Below are 25,288 nucleotides of genomic sequence, written 5' to 3'. Positions count from 1 at the left end.
CACAAACTGTCTTGTTTATTTCAGCTCCTCGTGCCATTTGATTATTTTGTAGTTTGTTTGGTACCCTGACCATCAGGCTAAGTTTGACCCATGTGAAGCTCCATCTTACAGAAGCAGCCCAGTGCCGTCCTTGATGGGCACAGTAGAAAATTTTTCTGCTTAGTGTGAGCTTTCATTATTGGTAGTTGCTATCCTTGCTTCAGCTTTTCTTTGTATTGATAATACTTTTTATTTTCTGCTTATACTAACTGAGGTTTGTCCTTTACATTGATACAATTACTTGCCATAAATTAAATGTTTTTCTTTCTGGTGAAGTCCTGGCATGATGTACACTCTGTTAACTTAGTCTTTATTTCTGCTTTTACAGCTAAAATATTTTCCTTGGTATTATGGAGGTATTAAAATGTACACAGTTAATATCTAGAAGTTGTAGAATTGCATAATGCTTGATCTTTGCCAAAAGTCAATGAACAGGGGACTGTGGAAATAGCATTCAAGTTTTATAATCTCTTAGTTGGAGCTATAGTACATTCTCAGTTTTACAGCAAGGTCGTTAATGCCAGCAGTAAGTAAGTGCAAAATACAATACCTGGATGTTTAAAAAAATTAGAAAATTCTGTTGCTGTTGTATGCTATACAAACTAAGATATATTTAAATGTCTTAAGGCAAATTATTTTAAGCAGAGACATAAACAAGGAAGTCAGATATTTTCGCATTCACAGAATACAGCAGTGAATTAAACATAGTGTTTTTAGGGGTTGGGGTAGTTGCTTTTATCTGAAACAATGGGTTTTGGCCCTTATTTCAGATGGGTAAGCATGAATTCATGCTCTCCTTGTAAATTCAGCTATTATACATAAGTCTAGCACAGTGTATACAAGAACTGGTAACTGCTTTCTAAAATTAATGACACAGCTACCTTCTTTACCTGAAGTGAAATTATTATCTGCCTTTTATTGAAAGGGAACTCTTACTGTTTTATTCAGTACAGTTCACGCTAATGATGCAATTTATTTTCTTATCCTGGCAGCTTGTCGTCATTGTAGATCCCCATGTTAAGATTGATCCCACGTATACCCTGTATTCACAGGCAAAAGACAAGGGATATTTTGTGAAAGACAGAAATGGGCAAGATTTTGAAGGCATCTGTTGGCCAGGTAAAAAAACACTCTGTCTCTATATTTCAAGCTGTTTATTTTAAAAATTTTGCAGAATAGTTTAATTGGTACCCATGGAAGTAGAATTAAATTCTTACATTCCTTGCATTTTTTGTAAATATTCATAATTTCAAATACTTTGTGGTTTCTTTGGTACAGTCATGTTCTAATTGCCTCAGCTGTAAAACTTCCTCTGTTATGTCTGTTGGATCTGCAGATAGTTCCAGTGCCTAGAACTAAAAAAGTTGGATTTGTTGATCAGAACAGCCATCCCTCTTCCCAACTTGTCTTGGGTAACAGAAATGCAGTCTGGTCTGTCACAGTGAGCACAGCTTACATAGGCTGGATGAAGTTATGTGAACCAACCCTGATACTGAAGACTTTGATTCAATCTTAATATAGTGATTTGACATGTTATTTTTCATGACGAGGCCTTATTGCAGGGAGGCAAAGGAGGTCCTCCCCCTTCTTTACAGACAGAAAGACCACAGTCCTGCCAAAGAAATTAATATGGGAAAAATCAAGGACATATTACAACTTCTAGTAGCATGGCAGTATGTAGTTATTCAGCTTCTCAGCAACACTTTCCTGTTTGAGCTCAAAATAACCAGGGATACTGTCTCTCACTGGCTTCCTGTTCACATCCAAACATATTTCAAACTGCTAGCAATCATCCTTAAATGGTGCTGAGCTTCAGACCTCCGGAATCTACATGTGTTGGTCTGCAGAACATAGCAAGGGGTTCCAAGTCAGCCTGGAATTTGCTTTTGAGCTTTTGTCTCAGAAACAATAGCGACTACATTGTTGCTGCCCATTGTGGAAAGCATCCTAGCTTTAGGGTGCTGTATTTAGGTGCAAAGACAATGCATGCCTATGCTTAAAATCAGGTAAATAACTGAGATCTCCCACATCCACAGGATCCTCTTGTTACCTGGATTTCACCAATCCTGAAGTACGAAAATGGTATGCAGATCAATTTGCCTTCAAAACTTACAAGGTGTGTATTTATTTGCTCTGATCTACATATCCCAGAAAGCCTGAAAATGGGGAAAAGGGAGAAGATAAACTACTGGCTAAGCAAGTTGGCGTCTTTTGTAGCTGCACGTTGTGGTTTAACCCCAGCCAGGAACTAAGCACCACACAGCTACTCACTCACTTCCCCCTACCCAGTGGGGCGGGGGAGAGAATCGGGAAGAAAAAAAAAAAGTAAAACTTGTGGGTTGAGATAAGAACTGTTTAATAGGACAGAAAGGAATAAAATAATAATGAAAATAATAACAATAATAAAATTACAATAATAATAATAAAATAATTGGAATATAGAAAACAAGTGATGCACAATGCAATTGCTCACCACCTGCCGACCAATGCCCAGTTAGTTCCTATGCAGCAATCTGCCCCCCAGGCCAAGTCCCCCCAGTTTATATACTAGACATGGTGTCACATGGTGTGCAATACCCCTTTGGCCAGTTTGTGTCAGCTCTCCTGGCTGTGTCCCCTCCCAACTTCTTGTGCCCCTCCAGCCTTCTTGCTGGCTGGGCATGAGAAGCTGAAAAGTCCTTGACTTAGTCTAAACACTGCTTAGCAACAACTAAAACATTATCAGTGTGTTATCAATGTTATTCTGATATTAAATCCAAACCATAACACTATACCAGCTACTAGAAAGAAAATTAGCTCTGTCTAAGCTGAAACCAGGACACTGTATTGTCATAATGTAGAGGAAAATATCTTGATAAGCTAAAGTACCACAGAAGGATTTTCTCCATGGACTTGTCTACATTAAGAAAGTTGGAACCCATATACCACCAGTGAACCTGCTCACTTAGTTGCAGCAAGTAGGATGGACAAACTGCAGGCATTTTAGCAACCTGTAGTCTAACACAGCTGCTGCAGTTCCAGCTTTTACTACCATGATAGTACACAAGGAGTGATGTGGGAGTGCTCTCTCATCGCTCATGGTCACTTCACCCTGACCTTCCTTCCAGCACTCCAGACTAGCGCTGAAAATGTCTGGGTGAGCACTGCTGGACACCTCCAGTTCCTCTCCCCCCACCCCCAAGTTCTGCTTTGCAGTAGAGTTGTTGAAACCACTCCCCTAGTGGGTATGCATAGTAGACATTTCCCATGCTGCTTTCCCTCTCCAGTTTTCCTCTTCCGACCTTCTCTGATTTTTTCCTCATGGCTCTTTAATACTTCTCTGTTCCCTACCTCTTTCCCTCACCTGAAGGCAGGAATAGCACGTACCTACTGAGTTTTGTAAGAATGGCAAAAATCAAGTGGGCTTGTAGGCTGCCACCCTGACTGAAAGAGCCACCAAGAGAGATGAGATGAATGACTAGCAGCTTTCAAGTGACCACAGGAGTATAATTACCAGGTCTTCCTTTGATGCTGCTCTTTCTACTCATAGCCCAGACTGGTCTGACACCCACTAGAGATAAACACCCTAAGTCACAGCAATGGTTCTGTTACATCCTAATTGCAACCCTGTGTCATAGGGATCCACTAATATCCTCTTTGTATGGAATGACATGAATGAACCTTCAGTCTTCAAAGGGGCAGAACTAACAATGCAGAAGGATGCTGTGCACTACAACAACTGGGAGCACCGGGAAGTACACAACCTCTATGGATTCTACCAGGTGGAGTATCTGGAGACACAAACCAGCAGTTATTCTCATAGAGTATGTCTAATGTGGTAATTTACACAGTAATAGGTATTCTGTAACCTCCATCAAGGACTGAAACTTTGCTGTGCTGGATGTTGCTATATTTGAAATACACACTGTGATCGGTCACGAGAAAATGTGACAACATCCATGCCTTTCTACCATAACAACGTAAATTACATTGGCTGTGACTACACAACATTAATAATTTTTTTGTTCAAGTATATTCTAGTAAGAAAGTGTTGCTTTAATAATAGGTATTATTTGTGGGTACAGATTTCTTAATTTTCCTGCATTGGAAGGGCTAAAATATCCTGATTATAGAGTTGTCTTTCCGACTTTTATATTTATGATTTTCAGCAAATGGCAACTGCAGAAGGACTCATCAGACGTTCTTCAGGAAAAGAGAGACCATTTGTCCTCACACGATCTTTCTTCGCTGGATCACAGAAATATGGTAAGTAAGGACTAGCTGGATGCCTTCTATGCTGCTTTATTCTATTAAGTTTGGTGTGTAGTAGTTAAGTCTAGAGAGGACAGAAGCTATCTTAGAAATACTGACATGGTGAGCTCATAACAGTGCAAGTGATTAAAAAATCAGCAGAGACTGGCAAAGTATCTACAAGTTAAGGGCAGAATAACAACCTGTGTCCCGTGACAAACCACTGCCTGCTTTTCTTGCATATTTCAGGAGCATGCGTGTATAAAGAAAAAAAGTTGCAATGAACAGCAGTTCACCAGTAGTTCATGACCATTCTTGTCTTTTTTCCTTAATTGCAAGCATAAACTGAAGCATACGCCCAACTTTCCTGTGTAATGCTGAAACTGGGTATTTCCAGGGGCAGTGTGGACTGGAGACAACACAGCCGAGTGGGGTTACTTGAAAATATCCATTCCAATGCTTCTCACCATCAGCATGGCAGGGATTTCATTCTGTGGAGGTAAGGTGTTTAGCTGGAGTTGCTCACTATGCATAAATCACTGGTGCCACAAAGTTTGTATCCCAAGATAGACTTGAACACAGATGGTGGAAAGCTCAACAGTCCAGCGCATTTCCAGGCAGTTTCACAGATCAGTCTGGTTTCAGAAGCCAATAACCTGGCTGTCACCATCACTTCTCTACTAACACTTATGTAGTGTTTGTGTCCCATTTGGAGCAGCAGTCCTCAGGTGGTGTTCCGTAGCATCACTATGACAGTCCTCTGTCCCTGGGGAAGGCACTCACTTAGCCTCCAAAAGCTCTCTTGAGATTTTAATTAAAGGATAACTTGTTACACCAGTTTTCCACTATTATTTGGACAAGCAGCTGCCCAACAGCAGAACCGCAAGCACACGGTGAAATGCATGGATTTGTATGCTTGGAATGTTTGTTAGAGGAGAACTTCACATTTTTCAGAATAATTTCCAAAAATGTGTATTTTTATTTGTCTGCGCAATATCTAGCTGATGTGGGAGGGTTTATTGGAGATCCAGAACCAGAATTACTTGTTCGCTGGTATCAGGCTGGAGCCTACCAGCCCTTCTTCAGAGGTCATTCTAACATGGAGAGCAAACGGCGAGAACCGTGGCTCTTTGGGGAGAAGAACACCCAGATCATCAGGGAAGCCATTAGAGAGCGCTACGTCCTCCTGCCATACTTATACACACTGTTCTATCGGGCACACACAGCGGCTGAACCGGTTATGAGGTAAGAGCATAAGTCAGGAGATGTAGTGATTATCTTCAGGAAGTTACTTGGAGGAGGGAAGTTAAATTACCATCTCTTTTGTGATTACTTATTTAAATATTAAAAAATAAAAAAACATAGAAAAAATTACTAGATTCTGTTTTCATGCATTCTGCAAGGTTTGGTAACGTTCTCAAAGGAAAATCAGATGTTTTGGGTTTTTTTCCCAAATGGTGCCAGGAACACACTAATTCAATAAACACTGCACAGTCTTTAAACATGTTTTTGAAGTACTGTTGACTCCAAACTTCTTGTCACAACAAAGAACATTATATAATATTCCAACCCACACTTAAAGCAGTGCTTACGGGACTCTGAACTTGCTGACCTAAAAACATAAAGGCCAATTTATCCCTCATGAAAATATTTGTTACTGCTGAATTTTTCCTGTTATAAAAGCTTATTTCATATTGATTATTTGATCATTCATCTCTGCAGTATTTCTTATAATTTTTCTTTTAGTAGAGAATCTAATAATACAGAACAGAAACAAAATTAGAAAATAAACTTTCGTTCTGCTGCTCTCTAACCTCTAAGAAAGTGCCTCAGCGGAACTGAATGCAACAATCCTTTCAGCAAGAGATGGATGCCAGTAATCTCCCTGTATTGCTGAGTCTTTAAGGATGTCCTGGAACTGTCCTTTTGCATCACATTTACATTTACTTATTGTTATGCAAATAAAATACAACTAAGTTTTAAAACCTTAAAGGTCTTTTTGACAAGGGTTGAGTGGTTTGAGTTTTTAAGATGATTTGCATTACAGACATAGTGTGAGCATCTGTCTGCATGCATATAGATATAGATGCCCATATTGTATGCACTGACATAGTGGGTTTCTGTCTTATCTTGGAATGAAGCTTATGTTGACATGTGCACTGCACACAGCATAAAACTTTGATTTTGTTAAATTTGCTGCAGTAGGTACAGAATTAGAAAGGAAGCATGATATTTTTCTCACTGAGACAAGCAGAGTGGCAAATGTCTCTAGTTAGCAAGCACATGAACAGCAGGGCTACAGTGAACAAGTGGATGCCTATGAGTGAGCAGGTGAGCAAGGCTTTTTGTGTAAGGAAACCCAGACCCAGTCTCTGAATGAGCTATTATTGTCATAATCTGTCAAACTTTAAATTTATAACTCCTGTTCTGTATCCAGATGGTTACTGCACTACCCTTTTTTGAGAAAAACTGAAAATTCATTTCTGGTGCAGGTTTTTCAGTTGAAACCAGAAGGAAACATGCTATAAAAGCAGTAGTGAGCTGCTGAGAACAGGAAGGACTGTGCTGCAGGGACTAGCTCATCAGGTGTCAGCATTGCTGATAGACTGTGACAGAAAGGCTCATCCATCTCTCCTTTGGTAGAAGGAAGGTATGTGTAGTGCAAGTTTGTCAAGAAGGGAGCAGGAGGAAAGAAGTGAGGCTGCAAGAAGCCAAACCATAGGTATATTGGAGTGTCTTAACCCGTGTTGTACTGGGAACTCTCACCAATGACTCAAAAGGGGTACTTTAAGGCACAGAAGCATTTCTTTGAGGCATCATCAGTTCTTGATAGCTGTACCTTGTAAAGAGAGGGAGAAAATGGAGCCTGAAAATGCCAGAAAGCCTTGAACAGGCTGGTAGGAGGGGAGAAACTAACTGAATCCCACTATCTTTCTTTCTACAGGCCTCTCTGGATAGAGTTTCCAGGGAAAATAGAAACTTTTGGTGTGGAAAATGAATATATGCTGGGTAAGCAGTTGCCTCCTTATTCTCTGGAATTTGAGTTAAATATTTTCGAAGTGATAGAGCATCACATGAGGAAAAGAAAACATAAAAACTCTGCCCAAGACTTAAAAATTATATTGTAACTGAATATAGAACTGGAGACCTCTTTAAGGGACCTGGTTTTAACAGCACTTTGAAAATAGGGGTCATATGAGATGCAAAAACTGAGTTCAATCTCACCTAGTCACTTTGAAACAACATGGTCAGTTTCAACCTGAACCATGAAAGTTCACTGTAGCAGTTAAGACCACAGTCTGCTTCAGAAATGACGGTAGCAAACAACTACCATCCAAAGCTGATTGTTTTTTACTCTGATATGGCTGGCTGTTAAAGTCAGTTTTCTCAGAAATTAAACAGAAGAGATACATGTTTGTGTAAAGCACATTCAGCCTATACAGGAAGAGAGAATGAGAATGGAATGTTGCATTTCATTTTTTTGTTACCTCTGAGCTCAAGAATGCCTACTAACTGCTTTCAAATGAAGGGGCATTCACTTCTCATGCAAAAGTCTGACGAAGGTAGGCAGGACACAGCAGCAAAGCTAAGTGTGGTGAAGCACAGCATTTCAGAGGACTCTGGGAGTTCAGCTTGCATTACCAGTGGGCAAGGAGAGAAGTTTATCGAACCGTACAGTCTATATACATTAATGTGTTTTGGTTTCTTTTACGAGTAAAGAAGAACCATCCCCAGTGTAATAAGCTTAAGCAGGGTTTTTTTGGTTTGGGGTTTTTTGTTGTTTTTTGGTTTTGGGGGGGGGGGGGGGGCTGTTGTTTGGGTTTTTTTATGAAGACATTCCTGTCTTCCACTCTTTTGGTTAGAAAAGCATATTTTTGTGTTCAACCAAAGAGCAAACAGGCAATCATCTCTTAGACTATGAGGAACCCAGAAGCACCTCCAAACTGGTGGGTATACAGTGCAGCCCAGCTGCATCCCAGTGCCATAACAGAACAAGACCCAGGCAGCCATCAGGTCCCTACATATGCCTTTTTTTTTCCCCCGTAGAAAGCGAACCTAAGCACATGCCATGCCCAGGCAAGCCCCTAAAATGGCAATGGGAGGCTGACAACCCCAGAGCACATAGCTTCTGCTCTGATGAGGTGCAGCCTTGAGGATCACAGCCACATTTATGTTTTTCTCTAGGAAATGCTTTGTTGGTGCATCCAGTCACGGAGCAAGAGGCCAAGACAGTGAGTGTTCTGCTTCCAGGGTCAGAGGAGGTGAGGATGAATATGAAGCTGCTCGGCCCAAAGAAGTATTTTATACAGCAACCTTCCAGCTCCACATCTCATAACTGCTGAGCACTGCTGCTGTGCCAAGTGCTGGCCAGCCATTCTGTGCCACTCTGAACCTTCCTGCCATCTTGATATCTTGCATGCTTGGCTCACAGTAACTTTACTTTCTTGCTTTTCCAAGAGCTCCTGCACATATCTCAGATCTCCTGTAATTTAAATCTCCCCTCAAGGCTTGCTGCTTCTCATGGAACACCAAAAACCAGCTTCACTAAATTGTCAATTCCCTTTTTTCATGTATTTCTTCTTGGGTTAAACTTCTCTTTTATGTGAAAGGAGAGGGAACTTTGAAGAAAGTTCATAAGGAAATCAGAGGGATGCTGTGGGAAGGAAGAATTATAACATGGAAACGCAAGCCTCAGTAGCCTGGGATTTGTGCAGCAAAGCCTTTCACATGTACAGAGATCAGTTCCTCTCTGAAGTAAAGTTATTTATCCACGGGATGGCACTGTGATCCACTCCTACAAAGAGCATTTGGCTGCAGCAACTGAGAGGTAGAGGAAGGGAAAGAATTTGGGGAAAATAGTTCCTAAGGGAAAGCCTGAGACTAGGGAGGAAATAAGAGGAAAGACAGCAGCAAAGGGGAGTGTGTGAGACCATGCAGAGCTTTGCGACTCCACTAATACACCTGAGGACGCTTAGAATTCTTCTCAATATAAGGAGAAAAATAGACCAGGCTCTCCAAACAAGTTAAGAAAAATATTATTCTTAAGTTCTCTGTGGGAATTGGCTGCCTGGCACACTTAAAGCAGTTAAACCTGCTGGCAAGTGTTGTACATGGGAAGTTTCAGATGTAGCTCTTTTTCATGACCTGTTATTAGCACCTTTTTTATTAATTTTCACTTCAATATAAATATGCTTATTCTGGATCCCAACATTTCTAGATAAAAATAAAGGTATTTCATTGTTTTGCACTTCCAGATTCTTTAAGACATACAAGATGTTATGCAAACTGTAGAAAAGATCAGCTTATATTTGTGCCTCAGAATGAGAATTTATTCTTTCCATCCAGAAGGTCATTTGATTTAAAAAGTAAATGCTATTTCTTGCACATCATATAGGTTGTCAGGAATAGTGACAGTAAGGTTAAGCAGAAGAGTAACTGCATCTGCAGAGGGAACAGATCTTGCCATATGTCATGCTCATTCTTTTTTTATATTTCCTAGATTTGGTATGATTTCAGAAAATTTAAACGAATGGAACATCCAGGCACTCTGAAGATCCCAGTAACGCTGGAGAATGTACGTTTTTGTTTTAAAATACTACTTCCATTGAGCAGAAAAAACCCCCAAACAAATAGGCTTTTGTTTTATCAACATTCAAAATCAGAAAAGTGGCATTTGAATTTCCTTGTAGGAATGTAATCTAAAATAGCTTTTGTAGAGAAGAAAAGTCCCATCTCCTTTGTTGTTAGATGGAACACTGATGTGTCCTGGTGATAGAGAAAAGGGAGATGATGTAAGGGTGACTTCTCCAAGCAGATATTTCGCTTGTACACATACAGGAAGATTACTATTATTCCCATTGTTAGTTGAATAGTTTTCTTTATGTACTTGTGGTAAAAGTTTGCTTCTGAGCTTTGATAAGAGCAAGCTGCCGTTATCCTTCTTCCAAATTAAAATTATATGCTCAGAGTATACAAACCTTTCTACCCTGGCTTTGTTTTTCACAGATTCCTGTATTCCAGCGAGGGGGCACTGTGATACCTCTGAAGACCACAGCTGGAAAATCCACTGAATGGATGACAGATATTTCTTATGAACTCCATGTGGCCCTGGACACAGAGGTACTCTGAGATGACATTCCCTTTACAAAGTTGTCTTTTACTCCATCTGACCTTTTTAGGTCCTTGATGTCTGTTCCGTCAGCACCATGGTATCTGTATCTGTATGCCCAATAGCTCTCCTCCACTCCTATTTGGAGAGGCTCCCAGCTCCCTCCCAGTGTTCCGTCAAAGTGAGACCGAGTATAGCAGAGGCAGAATGTTTTTCTGACCTTTCTCAGCCCTCCTGTAGTCCCTTGGAGGAAGGAGCAGAGAATGAGCAGGCCACAAACTTCCTCTTGGATACAGAGAGAGAACTTCCCACAACTGTATTTTCTAATAAATAAGGTAACACCTGGCACCCACATCAATTTACAAAGCCAGAACATCCAAGTATTCAAGCACTCTAAGAGCTGTACTCCTTGAGCCTTCCAGGGATACAAGTCACTAAAGAAAAATAAAAACAAACTATGAAGCATAACATATAGTGAGACATCTTTGGTTTCATTGTCCAGCACTAGAAGCTGCTGTTAATTTGTACTCCATCTGGTGTGTTCCACAGGCCTGTGCCGTAGGTGAGCTCTACCTAGATGATGGGCATTCATTTCAGTATCTCCACAAGAAGCAGTTCCTGTATCAGAAATTCACTTTCCACAAGAACATTCTCTCTTCCAGGTAACAGCATTTATGGACAAAAGCCACCAACGCACTGTCATTGGAAATGCCTTTTCTAGTTCATGAGGCCTTCTTACAAATGCAGAAGCATTAGTGTCTTCTATTGCTTAGTGAAGTCCCACAGCATGCAGAATCTGTCATAAAACTGCAGAGGTAAACAATGTTCTGCATAAGTCTGAGGGCAGCAACACATGAAATACTGAGTTGTCTCATATTGTTTCAGTCTAGTCAAATTAGAGATTCTACAGATTTACTCAAATACAGAGAAAGTCATCAGCAAGAATAAAGCCTATCAGAGAAACAAAAGAAGATAAACTAGGAGACTTGCAAATAGGCAACACCTAGAGTGTTTGTTTTTTCTAAGATCTCCCTCACTGAGAGGGCGGTCGGTCATTGGAACATGCTCCCCAGGGAAGCGGTCAAGGCACCAAGCCTGTCAGAGTTCAAGGAGGGTCTGGACGATGCTCTTAGTCACATGATTTCACTTTAGGTAGTCCCGTGAGGAGCAGGGAGTTGGACTTGATCCTTATGGGTCCCTTCCAACTTGAGATATTCTGTGATTCCATGTGGGAACCACAAACAGACACCATTACATGTAGTCTCCAAAAGTCATTAACAAATGCACCATATGTATTAGCATAGTAAAATATAGAAGAAAAGCACTTGAAAGGAAGCATGAGGGGACACAATCTGCAAAGGCTAAGTGAAACAACCTAAAAGCCAAAAATATCCATAGCTGCTTGTAAGAAAAGATGGTAAATACGTCATTACAACACTTTTACTATTGAGGTATGTTGCCCATGGGGCTGTGCGGTGCATAAATGGTGATTTTTACAGGCATTTCTTTATTCCTTCAGGGTTCAGAAATATGCAGGAGGTGGTACAAAAACTACAAAATTTAACAAGCAAAACTGTAGACTAGCATGGATAATGCATTTAAAAGTATGCTTCAAATCTCCTCATCTGGGATACAAAATCTGAAAAGCTTAAAAACTAAGGATAGAAAAGAAAAATGTTGTTAAATTACTAGCAGCTGGAAAAAAGTAATTTTGAGATGAATGATGAAACATTCTGTTCACTCCAGAATGGAAAGTTTCATTTTGATTTGAGTTTCTTTAGAGCTTTTTAATAAAAATTAAACTAGTTACAAAATGGAAGATAATTCTACCTCAGATTGAAACACCTTACTTGAAAAATGTTAAAATTAACTTTACATTTATACTTAGTTTTAACTACCATTTTGCAAAAATCCAGAACTTTTCTAGTTGTTAAAGCTATGCTTTTTGCCACAAAATATCTTCTCAAACTTTTTTCCTTCTAACTTTGTGAAATCTGCTATGCAGTGGAAAATCAGCTGATAATGGGAGAAAGTTTGACTTGTTTCAGGAGAAAGGTAAACCGAGGAAAGGAATACTGGTATAGGGAACTTTCAGGGTGAGTCTGAAGTAGTACTTTCTCTGTATAATGCTGAACTTCTACCGATAGACAGAAACTAATGTATATGAAATAATTTTCTTTTTTCAGCCGCAGAGATGAAAGCGGACAATACCACACTACATGTGTGGTTGAACGGGTAATAGTTCTGGGATTTGGACAGCAGCCCACTTTTGTGACAGCCTGTTCCAAGGGTAATGAATTGACTTCTATTTTACTGTAGTTTTTTAAAAAACTGTTGCTTTGCTGCCACTCACTAGAGGTGGCAAACTGATAGTTCTGTAAAGGAAGTGTTACAGCATAGGGAGCATCTTTGTTTAGTTTTCTTTGCTACTTTTTTTGGTATCAAGGACAGAATTTAGCAAAAGGAGCCAGCAGCTACTCACCACTAATATTCATGCAGAACTGAAGAACACTTGCTTTGTAAGGCAATAGATACATCAGTAAAAGCAGTTCAGAATTAACAAGTTCAGATAACTTTGTCCTGTACATAATATGGCCAGAGACAGCATTTCATCTTAAGGACCATTTGCTCTGTAAGCCTGCCTAGTCTAGAACTGGAAACTTGGAGGCAAAACCAGAATTACTTTCCTGTTCTTTTGCTCATTCAAAAGTGTTTGGAGTTCCTGACTATGTGGGGATCTCTAGAAGTTGTGAGGGATCCTACACGGATAGGCAGTGGCTTCTACAGAAAGGGCTTATTTCTGGCTGCTTTCCAAGCATGTCCCTTCACTTTGGGAATCATGTGAATGTGGACTTTCTGCCTCCACCTGTCAGTCTCAAGGACTGTTAGGGTGCTTGGAGGAAAACCTATGCTGAAATGACGTTTGGGGTTTTTTTTTCTAGAAAAAACCTTGAATAGTTCCATAGTTTGATAGGTCAGAAAAAGATAAATAGTTTTTCCAATTCTCCTGCATTCTTCTGTGTATACTGGGCAGATTTGACTACTACTTCTTTTTTAATCAGTCCTTTCCACCAGTGGCAGCAACAGTCTGAATTAAAGACTGGAGGGAGATATGTGTAACTGTGTTTCAGAAGGGTTTTTCTTAAATCCTATAGTAAACTCTCTTGTCCTCTTCAGATGGGAAAAGAAAAGAAGTGGCTTTCACATACAATACGAAGACCTCTGCGCTGACACTGGAAAATTTAGCCCTGAGCGTTGATGCTGACTGGGAGATTTGCATCAACTGAAAGGAGATGCAACTTCTTCAGAGAATTCATCGAGAGGTTGAGGGGAAATAAGTTGGGAGGACTTAAAATGTCCACTTGAATCCAATCAAATCAAGGAACGTATTGCCCACCCACACCCCTAAACTAACATTTCCTACAATTTTTCTTTTAAAGCACTGATTTAAACTTGCATAGCTCTTCTATTCGGCAACAGTAATGGCACTAGGATTGTACCTTCAGGGAAAAAAAGCTAAATACTATCTGCTGCAGGCTAACTTCAGTTAAGCATTAAGATTGAGTTCTGCCTTCACTTCCACCAAAATATTATAAATCAATGGGGTGAGATTGTGGCTTGTTGGCACGAGGTTTAATGTGAGTATTTGGAAATCCCACTATTCAAAGACTGGAGTACTCAAGAAGAGCCGATCTGGGCCAGTTCGACAAGCAAGATCAGTAGATATGCCAGACACAGAGGTTATCATCAGAGCGCTGCCTGCAAGCTGCCTTGAGAAAACACAGAAGGAGCCACCCAGTGCGATTACAGACACTTCCCCTTTCCAGTCCTTATGACAATGCAAAATTAGGCAGTCTGTACAGGAAAGCAAACAACAGGCTAGCCAACAGTTCAGTCACTGAAGGTAAGGTTTGAGTAGGTTGTGCCAGTCAGTTGTGTGATAGTAAAAGACAGTAATGTGGGAGTGCAAAAGTCTCTCCAATAGCTGGCTTTGAAACTGGTATTTGGATTTTTAAAAGGCACAGGTCTACGTGAGTGCAATAGTGGCTTAGGCTAGCAGCTAGACTCGCAGAAACATTTTCCATGGTATTGCTCCCTTGTCTCTGCAAGTACTACTAAAAAAAAGTAATAAATAATTCTTTTGTTAGGAAAGAATTGGCATTTTTTGATGACTGAATGTCTTTGGTTAAAGCCAGCCCAGTGAAGCAACTCTGCTTACGGAGAGCTCTGCTTCACCACATCTTCCAACTCTTGCCAAGATTGGGCTTCCTTTACACATATTTTAGTAGTTTCTTGCTCAGTTTTTACTATCTGGCTGAGATTTAAGCTTAGTAGTTATGAAGCAAATTTTTAATTTTAATGGGATTAATTCTGCAGTTAGCCATCCCACTTCATGCTTATTCCCCCATTCTCTTACAGCTCACCCTAATGTTCCCTTGCCTCCTTTTCCCACCATTTCTGCAAACAGAACTGGTGTGTCCTGATGCTTTCTTCCCTTTCAAAACTAGGAGACATCCCGATTCCCACATCCCCTACATCCTGCCTATTCCCACAGCCCTTTCCCCATCAGGCATCTCTTTTCACAGGCTACCATTGCTCCACAGCTCAAGTTGTTTGCCCTTTCCATTTGCTACACTTGCCAACTATGTTATTTTAATGCTAGTTCTGCTTTGAGTCAAATCCGAACATGCCATCAGTTGGGTTTTGTGGATATAAAAGGGCAAAATGTATTTAATTTTCTTTTAGCAAGATGAGGAAGTTACTTTCTAAAAACATCAGTAAATTAACTCTTAGGAAACAGAGAAGGATGGTCACCATTTTTGCCAGCCAAAGGTAATGTAACAGTCCATTTTTACATTGTCCTCTACTCTTCTTACTAAGTCCTCCCCGTGCTTGATCAGTCATTCCCACCTGCTGCTGTTTCTCCTCTTCAGGGCAGATTTCTGGGAATAGCAAGCGTGAGAGCAAACTGTGACTACTCCGCTCCTACTGCCAAGCGCAGGTTGTTCCCTACCAGACCCTTAGGTTCCTTCTTTTTTGTTCTGCAGAGCTGTTTGTCAGCCCCTTCTAGCAGGCAGTGTGAGCTTCCACTCCAGGAACTGGCAGTCTAAACACTGCTGTGCTTAATGCAGACAAGTTAATCCAGGTAGAACAGTAGCAAATAGATCTTTTACATCTGTGAGAAGAGAGACAGACCCTATTTTTGAAACAGACCCTATTTTTCTATCAGCTTCTAAGCTTTAACTGACAATTGCTTCTTAGGTTTAAGCATAGCAGTGTTTCTGACAGGACATAATTCTTGTCTGGAGCATTTTAATGAAACATTTTAACTGGTATTTCTGAAGTTGGAAAGTAAGTGAAATAAAGTAATAATGAAACAAGTTATATGCCTTATTCCTTCCAACCTTCTTTCTACTGTTGGGAATCACTACTAAGTATTATTCCAAGGGTACCTGCTTAAAGTGAATGACTAGCTTTTATACTCTGGTCCTCAGTATGATACCTGCACTATAGTAAGTACACACGAGTCAAACTTTCAGTGGTATGAAGTACCTAACTTCTATGGATTTCAATAGGAATTAGTTATTGAAAATTTTAGCAGTTGTGTCTTTAGATATGAGGAAATAAATTTCAAATAATATCACTTACGTTGATATTTGTAGCAACTCACATACTATTCCACATATTTATGCCGTAAATGAAGAAAGAAATTCATAGTATACCTTTACAAAAAAAGGAGATTAATTCAATGAGTGAAAACAACTGGAGATAAAACTTCATAAAAATTAAATAGAAAGGTTATCATCCATGTAGTTTACTTTTGTTCTGTCTGAACAGGTCAGCTATTGAAGTACTTCTGCTTGCAAGAAATTCCATTGCAAAAGGCAATTTAATTCCTAATGGACGGAAGATTTATTTTGCCATTTGTAGCAGACAACACATCCATTCTTCCCTATGGTAAATTGTGTTTCTTTAAAAACACCATTTGTCTTTGTTTCTCACAGAAAAGAGCTACATAACAAAACCATCTGTCCAGTAAAAAATAAGAAAAGGAGAAGCTGTTTTGAACATCTGTAAAGAGCAACATGGGGTTAGAATTGAGAAGTGCATGCCCACCTGCCATTCGGTATGCAGGCACTAGCTGAACTGTTAGCTGAAACAATAGCAGCAGGTCATACCCTGACACTTGCTGATCATCCCAAGAAAAAAAAAAAAAGACAAAAAACCCCACTGCTAATCCTTCACTTGATCCTCCCCAGCAGCCCACAAGGAGTTTGTAAAATATCACACCTGTGCTACTTACATTCTTCTCAAAACAGAGCTAGCTCTGTGTACGAGACACAACAGATGGATTAGTGTGTTGGGCAAGAAGGGAGAATATGAAAGAACGAACATATGCACAGGCCCCAAAATGAGCATTTTTGCTGAAGCTGTGCAGTCAGAAGCCCTTGCATCTCACTGCTTGCATTGCTCTTGAAATATCCTGGAAAGTGACACATGGCTCTGCCAAGCTGTCCTGCAAAGTAATGTCAAATATGAGACCTGCAATCCTTACATCTGAATGTAATGAGGAAGTCATCAATTCTGCATCTGGACAACTGACCCTGAAGCAACTGCACTCCTATTTCCACAAACACTTCAATCTCTCCTTTTCAATTGCCCAGTTGGTGCAAGAAGGCTTGCATTCATGATAAAGAAAAGGATTTAGGCCACCGTTAGGAGGCTGAGGATTAATACTCCTAGAGGTTGGTCAAGCTTGCCAACTATATTACCTTTAAAAGTTCCCCTAGTGGCGTTTTTTTAATGAGCTGTAGAGATTGTCTGTTGTACTGTTGATTTGAAATGTGTAAAGCAAACAAGCGGCTGAAAAAGAAAAAGTAATCAGTGCTTTGGAAAACACCATAGTACTAGGGCAGAAGGTCAGCAATGTGTACATGAGCCAGAGTCCAGAGACTAGTGTCATCTGGCAAAAATAACACTGATGTCATCATGTGATTTAAGACTTCCCAATCAAAGAAAAATCAAGATGTTAGGGGGTTTTTCTTGACACATAAACAATGTCACCTTCCCACTGTAGCGTGACAAAAATAAATGTGCGAAGTCAGGTGTCTCCTTTAATATTGGTATATCCTAACACACACAGAATATCCTGGTTTCCACGCTGGGCCACTTATAAACTTTCCTGCCCCTATATGAAAATGTGCCTTTTACATGGGAGGTAGCTATCACCAGGTGAATCTCAGTGCTAGCAAGCTGCTCTCTAGAGGAGCCAAACCCAGCTGGCAGGTATTGACCTGACCACAGTAACATCAAATAACTACCTTTTTCACCACTAAGAGCATGTCTTCAGATAATCCCCTCCACTAGTAAAAAATCTCTATATAAAACTTTTCTGCAGCAAAGGGTAGAAACAACAAGTCAAGTACAACAGTTCCTCCAGGAGTGTCAGGACTAGTTTATTGGCTGGCAGTACTGCATAAGTACGTTCCCAAACCAGCAGGAGTTTAGCTTCCAGTTTCACTGTTCTCTCTACTTAAGGAAAAGACAAGCCGCTTGCACCAGGAGTCAGCCTACACATGGAGCCTGTCCTAAGAACACGACTGGCCTCGGCACAAGCTGCGCAGAAGACTGACACCATCTCACTAACCCCCTCCCTCTCACTTTCCCTCTCTCTCACTCTTTGCCTGTAGTTATTTTTAGATTTCACCGGTTAAAGCTTGTCCATTCTGGACACTTAACACGCACAGGGCAGGCACACACACTTGCTGTAGATACTACAGTTCAGGCACGGGAGTTAGCCAACAGATTATCTTGTTCCACATCAAGGAATAAATTCTGATTTCTGACAAGAAAATACTGCCCTTTGAGAGGATGCCCAACGTGCTCAACCGCATGGGATTTCGTTGCTTGCGAATTTGACTAGGAGACTTTCAACAGATAGAAAAAGCGGTTTACACAGCAACTTCCTCTTTCCTCGCATTTCCTTCCAGTTTGCAAGATCTTGCTTTCTTTCAACATTTGCTTTAAGCCCGACTCCCATGCCGTCCGCCATAAATGCAGCGGTGGCTCAGCAGACAGCTGCTGGGTCGGTTCCCAGCGCTACTATTAGCACTACAACTGAAGGTGCGGGTGGGGGCACAGGGGGGATTTATTCTGCCATTATAAGTCGCAACCAGCCCATTATCAAAGTAAAGGAGAAGACCTATGAAGAGCTTCACAAGAAGTGCCTGGAGAAGAACATTCTCTATGAAGATCCTGATTTCCCGCCGAATGAGTCCTCCCTCTTCTATAGCCAGAAAATCCCCATCAAGTTCGAATGGAAAAGACCACGTGTGAGTAGCATGTTTGCTGAGTGCCTTTTACCTTCTGTAAGTTGAAGTATTCACCATGAGTTTACTTTTTTGCAGAAAGCATGTGTCGGGGGAGGTCTGGGGAATAAGCTGGAAATATATTTCCTTAGAGCTCTCCTGGAAGATAACTAGCTAGGGCTGTGGAAGCTCAGAGAGTGCGTACATAATGACTGAAATGCAATAAACCAAAATGAAACAAAAAAAGAGATAGAATGAAATAAGTAGAAAAAGAAATACAGAATTTAATTTTCTTCTTGCATGATTTGCTAGGGATTTTCTTGTCTGAAACTACCAAAGAAAAATTCTCCTCCTTCTGCAACAAGTTGTTGGGTTTGCTGACGCTTAATTTTTAAACGCTACCTTATCTCACTTACAACTTTAGGAAAACAGCGGAATACTAAAATAATCTGTGAAAATAAAAGGACATGTTATGGTCTGAAACATGCTTTTATTCAGCTGTTTGTTCTCAACATTGCTTAGCCAACTTGCAAAGGTTGTTTAGCATAGTATCCACTTACCACGAACGTGGGTGTTGTAATCACTAGCGAGGACCCAATCCTGCCTACTAATCCCATTTCTTTTTCCTGTCTTGTGAGCATTCCCCAGCCAGCCTTCCTCTTCTTTCCCACCCCGAGCCTCTCACAGGGAGAGGACTAATTCCTCCGTTCCCAATTGATTCCCCGTCCTACCACAGGAGGAATTTTCCTCTTTCCCCGTCGTTCCTGCTGGGCAGCTGCTCCCCCCCCGGCAAGGCAGCCCCCGAGTCACCGCCTCGGTCCCTGCTGTCCTCTGCCCAGCAGCAAGGACGTGGTTCTGAGGAGCTTCCCCAGCTGCCCCTCTCTGGCAGGTTTTGGCTGCCTCTTCTAGATCTGCCATCCTTCCCCAACACCCAAACGTGTGCTTCGATGGCAAAGTCAGTGGTGATAGATAAAACTAACCACAGGAACGCAACCGAACAGTGAAAGACCGGGAGCTCACGCGGGGAGGTGTTGGAGATGCAGAGGAAGGCCACGTGCTGCTGCCACAATAACAACGCGAGCAACGGGAAGGGAGCGACGCGCGTCCCCCATCTGCTTTGCCCTGTGCACGTGTGCTCTGTCGTTCCTTCATCACCACCAGGGCTGCATCAGCCCCTGGAAATGTGTGTGAATGAGTTAAATGCAGCCACAAGTCGGTCGTAAAGGGATGGGATTTCCCCTGTTTCAACAGAGAGGAAAGCAATACAGCAGTACAGCGGATGAGTGCCAGCACCCTGGGGCAGACAGACTGCGAGTGGGCAGATGAGAAAGCATCAAAACATTTAAAAAAGCCCAGTGTAACCTCAGACTTATCTAATATTACTGAGTATGCACAGATCAAGCCTTTGTTTTGGGAAGGTTCAGACTTCAGGATCTCTATCCCAAAGATGTTTCTTTAAGCCACTCATTAACGAATAAGTTTGGAAGCTCTATTCTTACTACTCATGTAGCAACAACAAGCTGGGGAACATGTAAGGCTCAAAACACAACCTAAACATCAAAACCAAAGCTATCTGTGTTCTTTTGACACAAGCATTCAGCCTCCTGATGTATCTGCGGTGCCAGCTGCAGGTAGAGCAGAGGCAGGAGGTCCAGAGAGCTGCAGTCTGTGCCTGCCCGGTACTGCCATGCTGTGGGATCATGGATCCAGTCGGTCCTGACCCTAACACAGATGGCTGTCCTGCAGGGACACACCGGGCCTGATTTGTAGAGATGCCTGTGCCTCCTGTTGCAAATGTGTTTGTTTTAAAACAAACCCAGTAATTCAGGTCACTGCTGTGCCCAGCAGGTCCCCAAAGAGGAGAGACTCACATATAATGCTTTCTCCTTTTATAATGCGTCCCCTACCTTGTCATCTATACCACAATTGCCAAGCGAGTCTTCTCTTGGGTGCTGAGGCAAAAGACCCGTATCTATTGGTGCTGAACTCAGGTTGACCCAGGACTTTGCTTCGCTGGACTTTGAAACTGTAAGTTATATAGTACTGGTAGGAGGACTTGTCTGGTAACATTATACACATGAAGAGCCACAACAGACACGTTAACAGAACATCATAAAGTCAAATGAATATAAAGTAGTAATACTGGGCTAAAGAGTATTTTATTAAGAGATTAAAGCAATCATTGAAGTACAGAATTCAAAGATTCAACTGCACAGGCCATGTTTTGTAATAGTCTGTAAAGATACGGACAACTTCTGTTCTTACTAAACTGCAATGGCGTGTTTTTGGCAAAGAAAGCAACTAGCTTATAAACTATAGTCTTATAAAGTGATAATTTTTAATCACTTCGAAATTCAGGTCAAGCTTGAATTGAATCAGACTTGAAAATGTATTCTAAAAGAAAACAAAATATCCAACAGTTCAGAAGTCCGAGAGAATATCCTAATACAGGCTTCACTCTAGATCCTTTCCCCTATTCCTTTCTGCTATTTCTATAGCTTGTTGTATTTGCCACATACACCCAGAAATAGCAAATAAGTGATCAATGTGCTCTAAGACCTCATTTAAAACAAAGAGCGAGCTGTGAAATAAATAGGCAACCTGTTCCCCACTGCCTCTGGCTTCCCGAGTCCCCTTAGCCATGCCACCTGATCCATTTGTACCCAAGCTCTAGCCCTGCCACATGAGATTAACGTATGAGAATGTAATATACATGAAAGATTAATGCTGGCCTTAATGACCATTATTTGCAATGACACGAAACCACGTGGGAGCGTTGAGTGCAAGTTTTTCCGGAAGCTCCCAAGTATTATTTGAGGAATCACAAAGTTAATCTAAAGGGCACGTGTTTGCCGGTTCCCAACCCTATACCCAAGCGCTGACGACGGCGCCATGCCTCAGCCCAACAGCGCTTCTTCGCTGCAGCTCTCAGCACGCTGTGCTGACATACGGAAAAGCTACGAGTCTACTTTTGCGCCTGGGATTTACGAGAACGCCACAGCAATTCAGACGCGTGGCTGACGCTCCCCTAATTCCCGGCTCTGAGCCGAGGTGCCCACTGAGCCTGGCGTGGGCAGATCCCCCTCCCACGCGTGGGCTGCCGGGACCCGGGCTCTCTCCGTTTCCCCCGGCGATGGCCGTGCTGTGGATCGACCTTTTCTTCGAGGCTCCTGCAATTCGTTACTGAGGTGGTGAGAGGTGCCCAGCATCCCAGCCCCAGAGCTACCCCTCGCTCTCGGGCATCTGGCCCTACAGGCTCTTCTTTTTGCAGTCGGGGCTACCCAGAGGTCAGGTCCTCCCCTGCCACCTCCCAAAATGACTGGCCTCTGCTGCTGCGAGGGCACGAGGGCTGGTCTTGTGCCTTACCGGCAGAAGGACAGCTGCCACGCAGGGCAGCTGTGAGCCTTGGCATGGGGGGCGTGAGAAGGCCCCTGTAATTCTACCCAGCTAGTGACTGCCATGCCACGACATGAATGCGCAGAGCAGACCTCCTAATGCTCAATTCGGGCAAAAGCCAAGTGACAGCCCTGCAAGTTTCCCCGAGCAAAAGCTGCAGGATCCATCCAGCGTTTCTGTTCAGAGTACGCATGAGCGCGGTTTAGGTACGGAGAAGGGAAATAAAATTCCTCTCAGTTAATGCATAATATTAAATCATTGCCTCGCCCATGGAAGGTAAGAGAAGCCCAAAGAGCTGTTCTCACCTGCACCAGGTTATATCCAGCTCAGTGACGGGCTGTGCTCAGCTTTCTTGGCAGCCTCAGCCTCCCACACCTATGCTGCCTGCGGGAGCTTCTCTCAGCAGAGAGCTGGGATGAGGTCGTTGATATTTGAGGGTGGAGAAAAGGTCTGTATTATAACATAATGCAGAGTATTGAGAGGTCCTGTTGCAGTCCTGTTTGGATCTAATGACACTAGGACATTTAACAGGAAGGCTCTGCTGTGACACTGTGCTTTCAAATGCACCACTGTCATTCTCCTTGCTCACAGCCAGGAGGTCACAGCATTAACCATCAGATTCAGTGACTTCCCTATGGTGATCCTCTCCATAGCCAAGAAAAACCAGCAGAAATAGCTTTCTTTTCATAACAAATACAAATCAAGTCAGCAGACCAGCAGATTTTTCTTAGAATGAAATCTACTCAGATCCTCTGCTGGACAGGTGTGAAGCGATCTGAATTTAGTAATCGCAAAACGTGCGCCTCTGCAGGCAGTACCACAAAGCAAAGACAGCATTTAGTGTCACTGAGGCAAGACTTTCAGATGAGGGTAATCCAACTCTGAAAACTCTAAAACCAGCTTGCAGCCTGACAACATCAATCTCTGCCTTGAAGTCTGCAGCACAGCCATTTAATAGCGTGGTCTAGACCGTGAGAGGCCAAGGGAGAAGAAGCATGAGGCTACAAATTGTTCTAGGCAGGCCAAAGAAGATGCTTCCTCTACTTGATAGGATCAGTTTAGGGAATTTACTTAGCATGCCATAGTTTATTTTAAAGGAATGAATGCCTTTTGCTGCAACACTATAAGATGACTGGAGGATTTCTCCTGACACAAAAGAAAAGCTAATGAAAATACAACAAAGGTCAAATGCCATTTTTAGTTGCATGCTGCCTTTGCATTTTCCAGTGCTCCCTTCCAACTGACTCATAAGTACCCTCTGCCCAGAAAGCAGCATGCACTACTAATGTGGTTTTTTTCCTAGGATTCTGTCTCCCTTGCTGTAACTTGGACCCGTTGTAATGAAATTACAGTCCAAACTGAATCAACCCGGTGAACACAAAGGTCCTTTGGATAGTACCAAGGCAGTCTAAGGCACTGTCCTGGTTTTGGCTAGAATAAAGTTAATTTTCTTCTTCACAGCTGGTATAGCGCTGCGCTTTGGATTTAGGATGAGAATAATGTTGATAACACACTGACCAGGTTTCAGTTGTTGCTAAGCAGTGTTCAGACTAAGTCAAGGACGTCTCAGCTTCTCATACTGCCCTGCCAGCGGAGGCTGGGAGCGCACAAGAACCTGGGAGGGGACACAGCCAGGACAGCTGACCCCAACTGACCAAGGGGGCGTCCCATACTTAATATGTCATGCCCAGTATATAATCTGGGGGGAGTTGGTCGGGGGGCAGCACGGCTCAGGGCTTGGCTGGGCATCAGCCAGCAGGTGGTGAGCACTTGTATAGTGCATCATTTGTTGTGTATATTCTATTATTATTGTTATTATTTTCCCTTCCTTTTCTGTCCTATTAAACTGTCTTTATCTCAATCCGCAAGTTTTACTTTTCTTTCCCCGATTTCTCCCCCATCCCACTGCAGGGTGGGGGTGGGCCAGGGAGTGAGCGAGCAGCTGAGGGGTGCTTAATTGCTGGCTGGTGTTGAGCCACGACAGGCACTCAGATGGGACGTGACTCTTTCTAGATGAATAATTTTATCAGTGAAGTGCAGCCTATTGGGATTCTCTGCGATAACTTGACCCAAGGGATGAAGAGCAATCCCTTGCTCAGCCAGGAAGAGTGGAAGGACAGACCTGCCACCAGCATCTTGAAGACCAGGTCATCTCGCTCTGCTGACTGGGTACTTCTCATCAGCCTTGGAAGACCTTGAAATCTTTCCTTCTAATTTCAGCTGTGCTCAGCACAGCTGGAGATGAGCTAGAGTAATACAACATTAAACGCATATCCACAGTGTACTAAACGCACCCAGCCACCATAAAGAAATGCAAGAAAAGCACTTCTCTCATAGCTAAATCAGTCCATATGACAATTGTGTGATTCCCTCCTTTGCTTTCCTTTACCAACCATCCTCCAAAGCAAACAAGCCCAAGATGCAGTAAATTGCTCTAAGGATCAATTATCACTGTACCTTTAATATTTGGAAACACTTAGGCGCCATCTAACTACCTTCATCTAAAACGCAGCATGCTGGATTTCAAGCTCGTTACTTCAATAGGAGCAGGATCAAGCTAAAATACAGTAATAAAGGTTGAAAAAAATGCAATCAAAAAACCTGGCATCTCACAGCTAGTTTTCAGGAGAGCACCACAGCAATGTGAGGAAGAATACTTTCAACAAAGCAAGTGGGTGGAGAAAAGCGTGAAGGCATCTCAAACAGCTGCCTTGACAGAACCGGACCCCAGGACAGCTGACCGAGGCCCAAAATAACAAGTCAAATCCTCCACTCCCTCGAAGAGAATAAGGTGACTGCCAGGGGGAGGCGGAAGCTGGTCTCTCTATCTGACTATATGACTAATCCAAATACTTACATCAAAGCAACTCTGCTGATTACTGTGAAGAAGCAAAAAAGTGGGCTCAAGCCAAGTGAAACTACGAGACCTGAAACACGAGTCTGGGAAAATCCAGGGCTACCCTGATGACATGGAAAAGGAGATTTAGACCACAGAGGTAGCATCAGCTGCCGGTACTGCCACACAAGCAATTGCAAGTTGTTTCTTCTTTCTCCTTCCCGCTCCAGCTCTGCCATCTTCCAGCAGATGGGGTTCCTGGACTATACTTTGTCTTCTTCCCCCTTTGCAGCTGCTCAGGGGAGTGGTCCCCAAGTTGCAATGTCTTTCTTTCCTTACCCTCACAAGAAATGGGCCCAAAAGTTAAGC

General features: G+C 42.2%; 2 protein-coding genes across 6 annotated transcripts in view; both read left to right on the top strand.

Annotated features, from left to right (window-relative positions):
* Nucleotides 1-15,759, top strand: part of GANC (glucosidase alpha, neutral C) — a 28,109-nt gene extending 12,350 nt beyond the window's left edge. For 3 of the 4 annotated variants that reach the window (XM_049825034.1, XM_049825032.1, XM_049825035.1), the window contains 13 exons: nucleotides 1,032-1,158; nucleotides 2,076-2,155; nucleotides 3,657-3,800; nucleotides 4,188-4,284; nucleotides 4,667-4,768; nucleotides 5,271-5,514; nucleotides 7,214-7,278; nucleotides 8,455-8,531; nucleotides 9,770-9,844; nucleotides 10,276-10,389; nucleotides 10,928-11,040; nucleotides 12,565-12,668; nucleotides 13,556-15,759. In XM_049825034.1, coding sequence (XP_049680991.1) covers nucleotides 1,032-1,158; nucleotides 2,076-2,155; nucleotides 3,657-3,800; nucleotides 4,188-4,284; nucleotides 4,667-4,768; nucleotides 5,271-5,514; nucleotides 7,214-7,278; nucleotides 8,455-8,531; nucleotides 9,770-9,844; nucleotides 10,276-10,389; nucleotides 10,928-11,040; nucleotides 12,565-12,668; nucleotides 13,556-13,665 — 1,452 coding nt within the window. In that variant the 3' untranslated portion in view covers nucleotides 13,666-15,759. The remainder of the gene's footprint in view (nucleotides 1-1,031; nucleotides 1,159-2,075; nucleotides 2,156-3,656; nucleotides 3,801-4,187; nucleotides 4,285-4,666; nucleotides 4,769-5,270; nucleotides 5,515-7,213; nucleotides 7,279-8,454; nucleotides 8,532-9,769; nucleotides 9,845-10,275; nucleotides 10,390-10,927; nucleotides 11,041-12,564; nucleotides 12,669-13,555) is intronic. The other variant, XM_049825033.1, reaches the window with a different exon arrangement.
* Nucleotides 15,760-18,106: 2,347 nt separating this feature from the next.
* Nucleotides 18,107-25,288, top strand: part of CAPN3 (calpain 3) — a 29,638-nt gene continuing 22,456 nt past the window's right edge. Inside the window, exon 1 of one of the 2 annotated variants that reach the window (XM_049825185.1) lies at nucleotides 18,107-18,711. In XM_049825185.1, coding sequence (XP_049681142.1) covers nucleotides 18,418-18,711 — 294 coding nt within the window. In that variant the 5' untranslated portion in view covers nucleotides 18,107-18,417. The remainder of the gene's footprint in view (nucleotides 18,712-25,288) is intronic. The other variant, XM_049825179.1, reaches the window with a different exon arrangement.

The sequence above is a fragment of the Accipiter gentilis genome, chromosome 22 (assembly GCF_929443795.1).
Source record: "Accipiter gentilis chromosome 22, bAccGen1.1, whole genome shotgun sequence".
NCBI lineage: Eukaryota > Metazoa > Chordata > Aves > Accipitriformes > Accipitridae > Astur > Astur gentilis.
The sequence above is the reverse complement of the archived record's forward strand: the minus strand, read 5'-3'. Positions and strand labels throughout refer to the sequence as shown.